The following is a 12231-nucleotide window of genomic DNA, read 5'->3' on the forward strand; positions in this document are numbered from 1 at the left end:
CACTGCAACCATAAATGCGAGTCGGTCGCCAAGAGTCCAAATTTTGATCAGGTGACCACGGGGATGCTGGGACGGTCGTTAAGTGTGAAAAACAGCCATAAGTCATTTTTTTGCAATGCCGTCGTAACTTCAAACCGTCACTAAATGAACAGTTCTGAGTCCAGGACTACCAGTATGGACAAGGGTTTTCCCCCAGCCTGCTTCCTGTCTGCTTATTCAATGTGATGCACAGGTGGTACTTGACTTACAACGGTTCATTTAGTGACGGTTTGAAGTTAATGACGACACTGCAAAAAATGACTTATGGCCATTTTTCACCCTTAACGACCGTCCCAGCATCCCCGTGGTCACCTGATCGGAGTCAGCTTGGCAACTGACTCATAGTGACGACGGTCGCCGTGTCCTGGGGTCACGTGATCTCCTTTTGTGACTCTCTGACAAGCAAAGTCAATGGGGGAAGCCGGATTCGCTTAACAACCCTGTTACTGACTTAACGACTGCCGTGATTCCCTTGACAGATTAGAACAGAACAGAATAGAATAGAATATATGGAATGGAATGGATTGGAATAGCATAGAATAATAAAATACAGAGTAGAATTTAGAATAGAATAGAAAATAAAATAAAATATGGAATGGAATAGAATGGAATGGAAAGAATAGAATAATAAAATATAGAATAGAATAGAATAGAATAGAATAGAATAGAATAGAATAGAATAGAATAGAATAGAATAGAATAGAATAGAATAGAATAGAATAGAATAGAATAGAACATATGGAATGGAGTGGAATAGAATAGAATAATAAAATACAGAATAGAATAGAATAGAATGCTCCAACACTGGAGGTTTTTAAGAAGAGACTCGACAGCCATTGCCTGAAATGGTATAGGGTTTCCTGCCTAAGCAGGGGGTTGGACTAGATGACCTCCAAGGTCCCTTACAACAACTTCTTTTTCTTCTTTTTCTTCTTCTTCTTCTTCTTCTTCTTCTTCTTCTTCTTCTTCTTCTTCTTCTTCTTCTTCTTATTATTATTATTATTATTATTATTATTATTATTATTATTATTATTATTATTATTATTATTATTATTAATAGAATAGAATAGAATAGAATAGAATAAGAATAGAAAGTAGAAAAATTGGATAGAGAGCTGGAAGGGCCCTTGGAGGTCTTCTAGTCCAGCCCCCCCCCGCTCAAGCAGGAGAACCTATATCTGCGTAGCAAGAAAGGTGGTAAAACGGGGCAAAAACCCCACTTATCCACCGTCTGCCCGAGCAACAGAATCGTTGGGCTGAGTTGCGGTCGTAAGTCGGGGAAGGCCTGCCTTGAAGCGGGCCTCGTTTCCCAGGGAGGCGGAGGGCTAAGTGGGCGTGGCGACGGGGCGGCGCTCGGAGGGAGAGCCGCTCCTTCTCCAACCCGATCGCTGCAACGTGGCCGGCCCCGTGCCGGGGGCGCCCGCGAGCCACCCCGAGGACTCGGCGCCTTCCTGGGAGCTTTTGCGACGCCCCCGTCTCGTCTGGACCCTCCGCGCTTGAATCCCCCCCCCTTCCCCCGCAAGATTCGCCTCTGCGACCGCCTCGTAGCGGTGCAAGTCCGCCCCCTTCGGCTTTCCGGCCTGCAAGCCCCGCCCCGTCCCGTCCCGTCCCGGGAATCCCACCGCCCACCCGGCTGCGAGGGTCGCCTCGAGCTCCGAGGGCTCCGCCGGGGAAGGTGAGTGGCAAGCAGAAGGGCTGCGGGAGAGCCGGAGGTTGGCAGAACTGGGACGGGGGGGGGGGGGAGTGGACACCACGCAGCGATCCCCCTCCTTTCTGGTCCCCTCCCTAACCCTAACCCCCCCTTGCGCCCTTTTTTTTAAAAAAAAAATTTCTGGAATTTTTGCATTTCAAGAACTCGGAGGAAGGACCTGCGGGTCGTTCTCGACTTAACAACAGCCCGTTTAGTGACCGTTCGAAGTTGCAAGGGTTCCCCTGGGAAAAAAGGGAGTTTTTTTCCCACGCTTTTTTTCACACTTTACCACAACCGATGATGCAGCGTTCCCCTCCAACCCAGGGGTCCTGGGATTGTGGAAGGAAAAGTTCCCATAATAGGAGAAGCCCAAACTAGGCAAGATGAGCTGGTTGGTCAGGGCGGGTGGGGGGGGGGGGGAGAGGAGGAGATAACGGGTCCAAAGCTTGCAAAGATCAGCAAATAATTGCAGGAGCGTTTGCTGGACGGCAAAAGGAGGCTAATGCCTCCTTACGTAACACCAGCTGCCTGCAATGAGTGCAGGTTCGCGTCCCACCAGGCTCAAGGTTGACTCAGCCTTCCATCCTTCCGAGGTAGGTAAAATGAGGACCCAGATTGTTGGGGGCAATTAAGCTGACTTTGTAATAATGCCGCTGGGGTGTGTGTGTGTGAAAGCCCTAACAAGCAGGCATATACATAGAATGAAGGCTACTGCTAAGCTTGTAAGCCACCCTGAGTCTTCGGAGAAGGGCAGGATATAAATGTAATAAAAATAAAATAAATAAAAGAGGACCGCGGGGAGGGGAGGCAAGAGAATTAAAAAGTTTAAAATAGATCTTTCCCAATGTTGGCGATGTTCTCCAAAGCACCAGAAGGAGGCAGGGCGAGAAGCAACAGATGGAAAAAAACTGATCGAGGAGATGTTGAAGGAAAAGTCTTCATCGTGGTGAAGTCCAAGCCGGGAATAAACAAACATGGAGACTGCTTTAGGAAGAAGGTTGCAGTTTTATTGAAGAGGAGAGCCGGACAGGGAGATGGCTCTGGAAGAAAACGAGAGAGTGAGCACATGTAGGGAGTGGGTTTTTATACCTTCTTGGGCTTTTGTGTTCGGAGTTGCTACGTGGCACTCGGGATTCGACCTGCCAAACTGCCGACCTTCTGATCAACAAGCTCAGCATCCTAACCCACTGAGCCACATCATCCAGGTTAGTGATGTCCAATTGAGGTTAGCCAGTGTGCAAGCCAGGCTGTTACATTTTCTTCAATTGCACATAGTTGAGCCCTAGGACTCCCAATCTGAGTCCACCAGGGCAAGATACCCAGGGTTAGGGTTTGGAGATCTCTTTCCTGCTACCTCCTCAGTCAGGGCATATGAATTGCAAATCACCTGAGGGGGGGCTGGTTTCCTCCCCCTTGGAATTTTGCTGGAAGTTTTAATGACACAGGGCAAGAATCAGGGCGGAACTTTACTGAAGGCAGGTGAAAAAAAAAGATAGACTTGGTGTGATTATGAATGGTGCGTGTGCGTGCCCGGAGCTACTAATACAAACAGGCAAAACAAACATTCTGGATAAATTTTCCCTCCCACCAGACAGAAGTCCAAAGCTGTCAGTACTTGCTGTGGCAACTATTTCCAAATGCCATCACTCCATGAATCCATTCAACTGGCTTATTGTTCTCTATTCTATTCTATTCTATTCTATTCCATATTTTCTATTCTATTCTATTCTATTCCATTTTTTCTATTCTATTCTATTCTATTCTATTCTATTCTATTCTATATTTCTATTCTATTCATTCCTTATTCTATTCTATTCTATATTTCTATTCTATTCTATTCTATTCTATTCTATTTATTTATTTATTTATTTATTTATTTGTTTTTATAAACCGCCCTTCTCCCGAGGGACTCAGGGCGGTGTACAGAATAAGATAGGCATACAGAATGAACCGTAGTGAAAAACAAACAATAGTAAAATACAAATTGGGACCCCAATAAGAGCTATCAGGCCAGGCCGGACTGCTGGAACAGGTAAGTTTTTAATTCGCGCCGGAAGGTGCGGAGGTCGGGGGCCATCCGGATTTCGGTTGGCAAGCTGTTCCAGAGGGCTGGCGCACCCACTGAGAATGCCCTCCCCCTGGGGGCCACCAGCCGACATTCCTTGAGCGGTGGCACCCTGAGGAGGCCCTCTCTGTGGGAGCGCACAGGACGGTGGGGCGTTGACATTGGCAGAAGGTGCTCCCGCAGGTAGTCCGGACCCATGCCATGTAGGGCTTTGTATGTCATTGTCAGCACCTTGAACTTCACACGGAAGGCAACTGGAAGCCAGTGCAGCGCACGGAGGAGAGGTGTGATATGGGAGTATCGGGAGGCTCCCAAGAGTGTCCGCGCCGCTGCACTTTGCACCAGTTGAAGCTTCCGAGTGGATCTCAAGGGCAGCCCCAAGTAGAGAGCGTTACAGTAGTCTAGGCGAGAGGTCACAAGAGCATGGGTGACTGTACGTAAGGCATCCAGGTCCAGATAAGGCCGTAATTGGCGAACTAGTCGAACCCGGGAGAAGGCCCCCTTGGTCACAGCTCCTATGTGATCTTCCAGGGAGAGCTGCGAGTCAAGGAGGACACCCAGGTTGCGGGCCCTATCAACAGGGGGTAGTAACTCGTCCCCGATGTTAAGGGATGGGATGTTCTGAGTATCCTGGCTAGCCGGTACGTACAGCCATTCAGTCTTGTCCGGGTTCAGTTGAAGCCTGTTCCTCCCCATCCATTCCCGGACCGCTTTCAGGCAGCGGGACATCACGTCGAGGGCATCACTGATGTTGTTTGGAGTTGAGATGAAAAGCTGGGTGTCATCAGCATACTGATGGTACCCTACTCCAAAGCTGCGAATGATCTCGCCCAGCGGTTTCATGTAGATGTTGAACAGGAGAGGCGAGAGGACCGACCCCTGAGGTACTCCGCAAGCGAGAGGCCTCGGGGTCGACCTCTGTCCTCCTGCCAACACCGACTGCGAGCGACCCCGGAGAAAGGAGGAGAACCAGCGCAGAACCGTGCCTCCCACTCCCAGTCCCCTGAGGCGTCGCAGCAAGATACCATGGTCGATGGTATCGAAAGCCGCCGAGAGGTCTAATAAGACTAGGACAGAGGAATGGCCCCTGTCCCGGGCTCTCCAGAGATCATTTATCAGAGCGACCAATGCCGTCTCCGTGCTGTACCCCGGCCTGAAGCCCGATTGGTACGGGTCTAGATAAACCGCTTCGTCCAGGATCTGAGGGAGTTGGTGCGCCACCACGCTCTCAACAACCTTCGCAAGGAAGCGAAGATTGGAGACTGGACGAAAGTTATTCAATGAGGATGGGTCCAAGGTGGGCTTCTTGAGGAGAGGTCTCACCACCGCCTCCTTCAAGGCGGTGGGGAAGTGACCCTCACTCAGAGAAGCGGAGATGACCGCCAGGAACCAGCCTCGTGTCCCCTCTCGAGCTGCATATGCCAGCCAGGAAGGGCACGGGTCCAGTAAGCATGTGGAGGAGCTCAACCTCCTCATAATCCTGTCCACTTCCTTGGGAGTCACAGGATCAAATTCCTCCCAGGTGACGTCGACAAGACTGTCCATGTCTTGTTCTATTCCATCCCATAATTCTATTCTATTCTATTCTATTCTATCCCATAATTCTATTCTATTCTATTCTATTCTATTCCATATTTTCTATTCTATTCTATTCCATATTTTCTATTCTATTCTATTCTATTCTATTCTATTCTATTCTATTCTATTCTATTCTATTCTATTCTATTCTATTCTATTCTATATTTATATTCTATTCATTCCTTATTCTATTCTATTCTATTCTATTCTATTCTATTCTATTCTATTCTATTCCATTTCATTGTTTCTATTCTATTGTATTCCATTCTATTCCATATTTCCTATTCTATTCTATTTTTTATATTCTATTCCATATTTTCTATTCTATTATTTTTATTCTATTCCATTCCATTTTTTCTATTCCATTCCATTCCATTTTATTCTATTCTCACTAAACTAAGCCAGCTAGCCGTGCCTGAACACACCTGTAAGTGGGTCACGATTGGCCCTCGACCTGCAGCCGTGTGTTTAGCGACCGCTTGTAGTGACAACGGCAAGGAAAAAGCAACTTATCGCCAATCCTCACCCTTATGAGTGGTTTTTTTCCTCTTTTCTTTTTTTTTTTCTTCCTCCTGGAATTCTCCCGTCTTCAGAGAAGATGGCTAAGGATCCCGGGGGGCTTATTCGGATGACCCTCTTCCGCCAGGAACGGAAGGCCACTTACCGCATCCCTGCTCTGATCTACCACCCTTCGTCGTCTCTCTTCTTGGCCTTCGTGGAGAAACGTTTCTCGCCCCGGGACGAGGACGCCAAGTTTCTGATGCTGAAACGCGGATACCGAGAAGGCGTCACCGTTAAGGTAACCCCGCAGCCCCAAAATAGCCTTGATCCTCCCGATCCGTTCAGGCAGGTCCTCGGTTTACGACCACAGTTGGGCCCAAAATTTCTTTGCTGAGTGAAGCCCTTGTTTGGCCGGCTTCTGCCTCATTTCAGGACCTTTCTCGTTGTTAAGGGAAGCATTGCAGTGGTCCAGTTAGTAACACGGTCGTTATGGGAATCCAACTCACCCATTGACGGCGCTTGTCGGAAGGTCGCAAAAGGGACTTACCCCTCTCTCTCTCTCTCTCTCACACACACACACACACACACACAAACACACACGGGACGCTGCGACCGTCATAAGTATGAACCAGACGGCCAAGCATCTGAATTTGGAGCACTTGACCACAGGGGGGCGCTGTGACAGTCATAAGTGTGAAGAATTGTTTTTTTTCCCAGTGTCGTCGTAACTTTGAACTGTCGCTCAGTGAATTGGTTATAAGTCGAGGACTACCTATGCAGTGTCTGTAGCCTTCCCAGACAGCTTCCCAGTCAACGGGGGAATGCAGATGTGCTTAGCAATCCGTGATTCGCTTAATGGCCTTAGCAGAAGAGGTTGCGAAATTGGGCACAGTTCACTTGACGACCGCCTCACCTAGTGACGCAGGTTCTGGCTTTACTGGTGGTTTTAAGCCAAGGACTGTCGGTCCCTTTTCCAGGGTCAGCTGGATGGTTTCATAATTCTATTTTTTTAAAAAAATTATCTTTGAATAGCTAACTCCTAAATCTGTATTTCTGCCTTCTGTGGATTGGTAGGATTCGCAAAATGTACGCTGTCTGTTTTTGTTTTTCTTTGCATTCTCATTGGACTAGAGGTTTTAGGGCTGTCCTGGCGGAGAGACTTCCACGAAACAGGATTATTTATTTTTATCCTACCTCTGCTATTTTTACAAACGGTTCAAGGTGGAAAGGATTCCTAACACACCTTCCTTCTGCTATTTTCTTGACAACAACCCTGTGAGGTGGGCTGGGCTGAGAGACAGTGATTGGCCCAGCCTCACCCAGCTGGCTTTCATGCTTAAGGCAGAACTAGAACCCACCGTCTCCTGGTGAGTAGCCCAAAATCACCCAGCTGGCTTTCATGGATAAGGCAGGACTAGAACTCACCGTCTCCTGGCGATTGGTTCAGAGTCACCCAGCTGGCTTTCATGCCCTTAGGTGGAGCTAGAACTCACCGTCTCCTGGCGAATGGTTCAGAGTCACCTAGCTGGCTTTCATGCCCTTAGGTGGAACTAGAACTCACCGTCTCCTGGCGAATGGTTCAGAGTCACCCAGCTGGCTTTCATGCCCTTAGGTGGAACTAGAACTCACTGTCTCCTGGTGATTGGTTCAGTCACCCAGCTGGCTTTCATGCCCTTAGGTGGAACTAGAATTTACCATCCCGATTTCTAGTCTCTTGCTTTCACCATGAGACCAAAATGGCTTCACATGCTGGTTCTACCTATAAGCCTTTACGTAGCTTATAGGGACTGGCTGCCCAGGTAGTCCTCGACTTAAAACAGTTCACTTAATGACCATTCAAAGTTACGATGGCACAGAAAAAAAATGACCCATAACTTTTTCCACACTTCTGACCACTGCACCATCCCCGTGGTCACATGATCAAAATTCGGCTACTTGGCAACTGGTTCGTATTTATGACAGTCGCAGCATCCCGGCGTCTCTGTGTGTGTGTGTGCACGCGTGCGTGTGTATGTGTGTGTGTCACGTGATCCCCTTCTGCGACCTTGCCACGAGCAAAGTCTACAGGGGAAGTCGGGTTCGTTTCAAGTCCGTGCTACGAAGTCAACCCCGTCAGTGATTCACTGTGCGAAGAAAGTTCCTAACATGGGGAAAAAAATCAACAAATGTCTCACTTAGCAACATAAAGGGGGGGCTCAATTTTGGTCATACGTCGAGGACTACCTGTACACGTGGCAAGGAAGAAAAAAAAATCAACTGCTGAACAATTGCCCAGCCCAAGTTAAACATCCATTTCTGGTAGCCCAAAACATACAAGGAACGGTTGCTGGAATTGGGGGTGTCTAGTTTGATGAAGAGAAGGACGAGGGGGGACAGGATAGCAGTCTTCCAGTATCTGAGGGGCTGCCACAAACAAGAGGCAGTCAAGCTATTCTCCAAAGCCCCTGAAGGCCAGAGAAGAAGCAACAGATGGAAACTCATCAAGGAGAGAAGCAACCTGGAACTAAGGAGAAACTTAGCTCTCTACATGGGGCTGCCCTTGAGGACCACTCGGAGGCTTCAACTAGTGCAGAATGCGGCCGCGCGAGTTGTGATGGGAGTTTCCCGATACTCCCGTGTAACACCTCTTCTCCGTGAGCTGCATTGGCTTCCGGTTGCCCTCCGGGTGAGATTCAAGGTGCTGGTGATGACCTATAAAGCCCTAAATGGCTTGGGTCCGGATTATCTAAGGGAACACCTGCTGCCGGCATCAACTTCCCATCGTCCTGTGCGCTCCCACAGGGAGGGCCTTCTCAGGGTACCGCCAGTTAAGGAATGCCGGTGGGTTATTCCCAGGGGAAGGGCGTTCTCTGTGGGCACGCCGGCCCTATGGAACCAACTTCCCACGGGAATCAGGACTGCCCCCGACCTTCGCTCATTTCGCCGGGACTTGAAAACCTGGTTCTTCCAGCTGTCTGGCCCAGACTGAGGGGTTTTGTTTTAATTTAATTTAATTTAATTGGGTTTTAGTTTAACTTCAGGGACTGTAATTTAATCATAGTTTTAACTGGTTTTAATTTTGTATGCTATGTATTTTAATTTTCCCTGTAAACTGCCCTGAGTCCTACGGGAATAGGGCGGTATATAAATTTAAATAATAAATAAATAAATAAATACTTCCTGACAGTTGGAACAATTAACCAGTGGAACAGCTTACCATCAGAAATCGTGGGCGCTCCATCACTGGAGATTTTTAAACAGTCACCTGTCTTAGATGGCATAGGTTCTCCTGCTTGAGCAGGGGGCTGGACTAGAAGACCTCCAGGGTCCCTTCCAGCTCTATTCTATTCTAAACTAGGCAAGGATCAAAAGCCCTTGAGTGAGTTACAGTTGCGTTTTCGGTTCCCCGTTGTCCAGAACTGAACTCTCACAGCACCGGCATAAGCTTTTCATGTCCCCAAACCGGTGGATCGTCACTTTCCCTTTGAGCCGAGTGTGCAGGACACAGACACTCCATCGGTGTTGGGCGAAAGGGTGTGGAAGTGGAGTTGTGTTTCAGGTTCAGCCAAAAATAAACGGCATGCGCATTCCCAACGCGTCAGTTAGCCTCCAAAATTAAAAACATAACCTTTTTCTGGCACTTGGCTAGCAGCAAAACCCAACAAGGTGATCTACAGCAGGAGTCCTCAACCTTGGCCAATTTAAGCCTTGTGGACTTCAACTCCCAGAATCCCTCAGCCAGCAAGCCATTCCACTGGTTAATTGTCCTCACTGTCAGGAAATTCCTCCTTAGTTCCAGGTTGCTTTTCTCCTTGATTAGTTTCTCTCCGTTGCTTCTTGCCCGGCCTTCAGGTGCCTTGGAGAAGAGGTGGACCCACCCACCCACCCCATCTTCTTTGTGGGAGCCCCTCAAATGTTGGAAGACTATCATGTCAAATCTGGTCCTTCTTTTCATTAAACTAGATATAGATAACAGTTAATAGAACAGATAACAGAATAACAGGGGACCTTGGAGGTCTTCTAGTCCAACCCCCTACTCGAGCAGGAGACCCCTCTCCTATTTCACGCAATTGGCCATCCAACCTTTTCTTAAAACACCTCCAGGGATGGAGCATCCATAACTTCTGGAGGGAAGGAGTCCCACTGGTTAATTGTCCTCACTGTCAGGAAGTTCGTCCTTAGTTCCAGGTTGCTTCTCTCACGGATGAGTTTCCCTCCATTGCTTCTTCTCTTGCCTTCGGGCGCTTTGGAGAAGAGGTGGACCCCCTTTTCTTTTGGGGCAGCCCCTCCAATATTGGAACTCCACTATCCCGTCACCTCCTAGTCCTTCACTCTGTCAAACCAGAAACGCCCAGTCCTTAATTCAGACTCATTTTGACCCTCCCTTCTCCTAGTGGGGTGACCCCGTGCAGTTGAAGACAGCGGGAATGCCCCACCACCGCACCATGAACCCCTGCCCGGTTTACGACAAGAACAACGACGTGATATTCCTCTTCTTCATCTGCGTGAAGACCGACGTTTCGGAACAACGTCAGCTCTGGAGGCGGAGCAACGCCGTCCGGCTGGGCTACATCACCAGCCACGACGGTAGCCGGACCTGGAGCGCCATGACCGATTTGACCGAGCAGCTGCTGGGCGACGCGGAGGCCAGCAGGTGGGCTACCTTCGCAGTGGGACCAGGCCACGGCCTGCAGCGGAGTTCGGGAGACCTGGTGGTCCCAGCCTACGCCTACTACGTCTACAAGTCGTGGTTTGGCTTCTCCTTCCCGTGGTGGGTCAAGCCCCATTGCTTCACTTTCTACAGCAGCGACGGTGGGCAGACGTGGCGTCGGAGCGAGCTCCTCAAACCCCTGAAGACCACTGAGTGCCAGCTGGCCGAGCTGACCTGCCAGGACAACAGGAAGGTGTTATATTGCAACGCCCGAAGTTTGCACAAATTCCGAGCTGTGGCCTACACTGTGGATGATGGACACCGCTTGATGGGTCATGCCCTCTGCACGCAGCTGAGCGAGCAGCCCCTGGGATGTCAAGGAAGCGTCGTGAGTTTCTTCCCCTCGGATCGGGACCAAAAGGAGGAGCCAAGTGGCTTAAGGTCTCCGACGGACGCCTCTCCACCTTCAGCTTCAGCCAGGCGTTCCAACCACACGTGGCTGATGTTCTCCCATCCCACCAGCAGGAAGAAACGGGAGGATCTGGGGATCTACCTGAATCCTTCTCCGATGGAGCCAAGCAGCTGGTTGTCCCCTTGGGTCCTCCATAAAGGGCCCAGTGGCTACTCGGACCTGGCCGTGTGTGAAGACGGGGAATCTCCTGTGTTTGCTTGCATATTTGAGCGTGGAGAGACCAAGACATACGAGGAGATCGCGTTCTACATCTTCACTCAGGAGGAGCTCATGAAAAACATGATGCCCGTTAAGCCGCTGGCAACCCCGGCCAAAGTTACCACCTCTAAAATGGCGGCTCCTGCTTACTCAGGGGAAATAAAGCTTTGAGAAAGATTAACTTACTGTGCTGGACCAGTATATAGTCATCTGGTCCATTATTTTTATTCATATATATATAGTAAAGTTCGTGCTAGTCGTTTCCAACTCTAGGGGCCGGTGCTCATCTCTGTTTTAAAGCCGAAGAGCCAGCGCTTGTCCGAGGACGTCTCCGTGGTCATGTGGCCGGCATGACTAGACGCCAAAGGCGCACGGAACACTGTTACCTTCCCTCTGGAGTGGTCCCTATTTTTCTACTTGCATTTTTACGTGCTTCCGAACTGCTAGGTTGGCAAAAGCTGGGACGCGTAACAGGCACTCACTCTGTTACGCGGCACTCAGGATTCGACCTGCCAAACTGGGACACGGTGGTTCAGTGGGTTAGGACGCTGAGCTTGTCAATTAGAAGGTCAGCAGTTTGGCGGGAGACGTCCTCGGACAAGCGCTGGCTCTTCGGCTTTGAAACGGAGATGAGCACCGGCCCCTAGAGTCGGAAATGACTAGCACGCATGTGCGGGGGAACCTTTACCTTTACTTTTAACCTGGATATGTGTGTGTGTGTGTGTGTGTGTGTGTGTGTGTGTGTGTGTGTGTGTGTATATGTTAAGAATTTTGTCAAGGCTTTTTGACAAATATATATATCGCTTAGGAATTAAGAACTGTGTTAGAGCATTTAGCATTTAAAGTGTCAGTGCTGCAAACACTGACAGGTTTTGCACTGACAATATAAGAGACAGCCTGTTACTTTAATTGCTTCATTGGGGGGGGGAGGAAATCTACCCGGATGTTGTGAGAAGATTGGAAAAGCCCGCGTACAGAATGGGAAGTGAAACCTCATATGTAAAACTAATTGGATAATGTGATTTATGACGTGTAGATAAGGGCAGGGATTGTGTGTG

At 49.0% G+C, this 12231-nt stretch overlaps 1 protein-coding gene across 3 annotated transcripts; it reads left to right on the forward strand.

Moving 5' to 3' along the window:
• Nucleotides 1–2843: 2843 nt before the first annotated feature.
• On the forward strand, nucleotides 2844–11848 carry LOC310639580 (sialidase-3-like). Of its 3 annotated transcripts, none has more exons than XM_083361326.1 (3): nucleotides 2844–2934; nucleotides 5966–6171; nucleotides 10247–11848. In XM_083361326.1, the coding sequence occupies exons 2-3, from the start codon at nucleotides 5971–5973 to the stop codon at nucleotides 11342–11344; spliced, it is 1299 nt and encodes a 432-aa protein (XP_083217452.1). In that variant the 5' UTR covers nucleotides 2844–2934; nucleotides 5966–5970; the 3' UTR covers nucleotides 11345–11848. The 3 variants fall into 3 exon arrangements, with proteins under 3 accessions (XP_083217452.1, XP_083217453.1, XP_083217454.1); XM_083361327.1 differs by having other exon boundaries at nucleotides 2850–2934; nucleotides 5971–6171; XM_083361328.1 differs by lacking the exons at nucleotides 2844–2934; nucleotides 5966–6171 and adding an exon at nucleotides 8432–8538.
• The last annotated feature ends 383 nt before the right edge of the window (nucleotides 11849–12231 follow it).

This window comes from Vipera ursinii, assembly GCF_947247035.1.
Source record: "Vipera ursinii genome assembly, chromosome: 4".
Taxonomy (NCBI): Eukaryota; Metazoa; Chordata; class Lepidosauria; order Squamata; family Viperidae; genus Vipera; species Vipera ursinii.

Coding starts and splice junctions, on each gene's coding strand:
- LOC310639580 (XM_083361326.1), top strand. CDS start 5,971: ATGGCTAAGGATCCCGGGGGGCTTATTCGGATGACCCTCTTCCGCCAG. Junction 6,172..10,246: donor GAGAAGGCGTCACCGTTAAG/GTAACCCCGCAG, acceptor CCCTTCTCCTAG/TGGGGTGACCCCGTGCAGTT.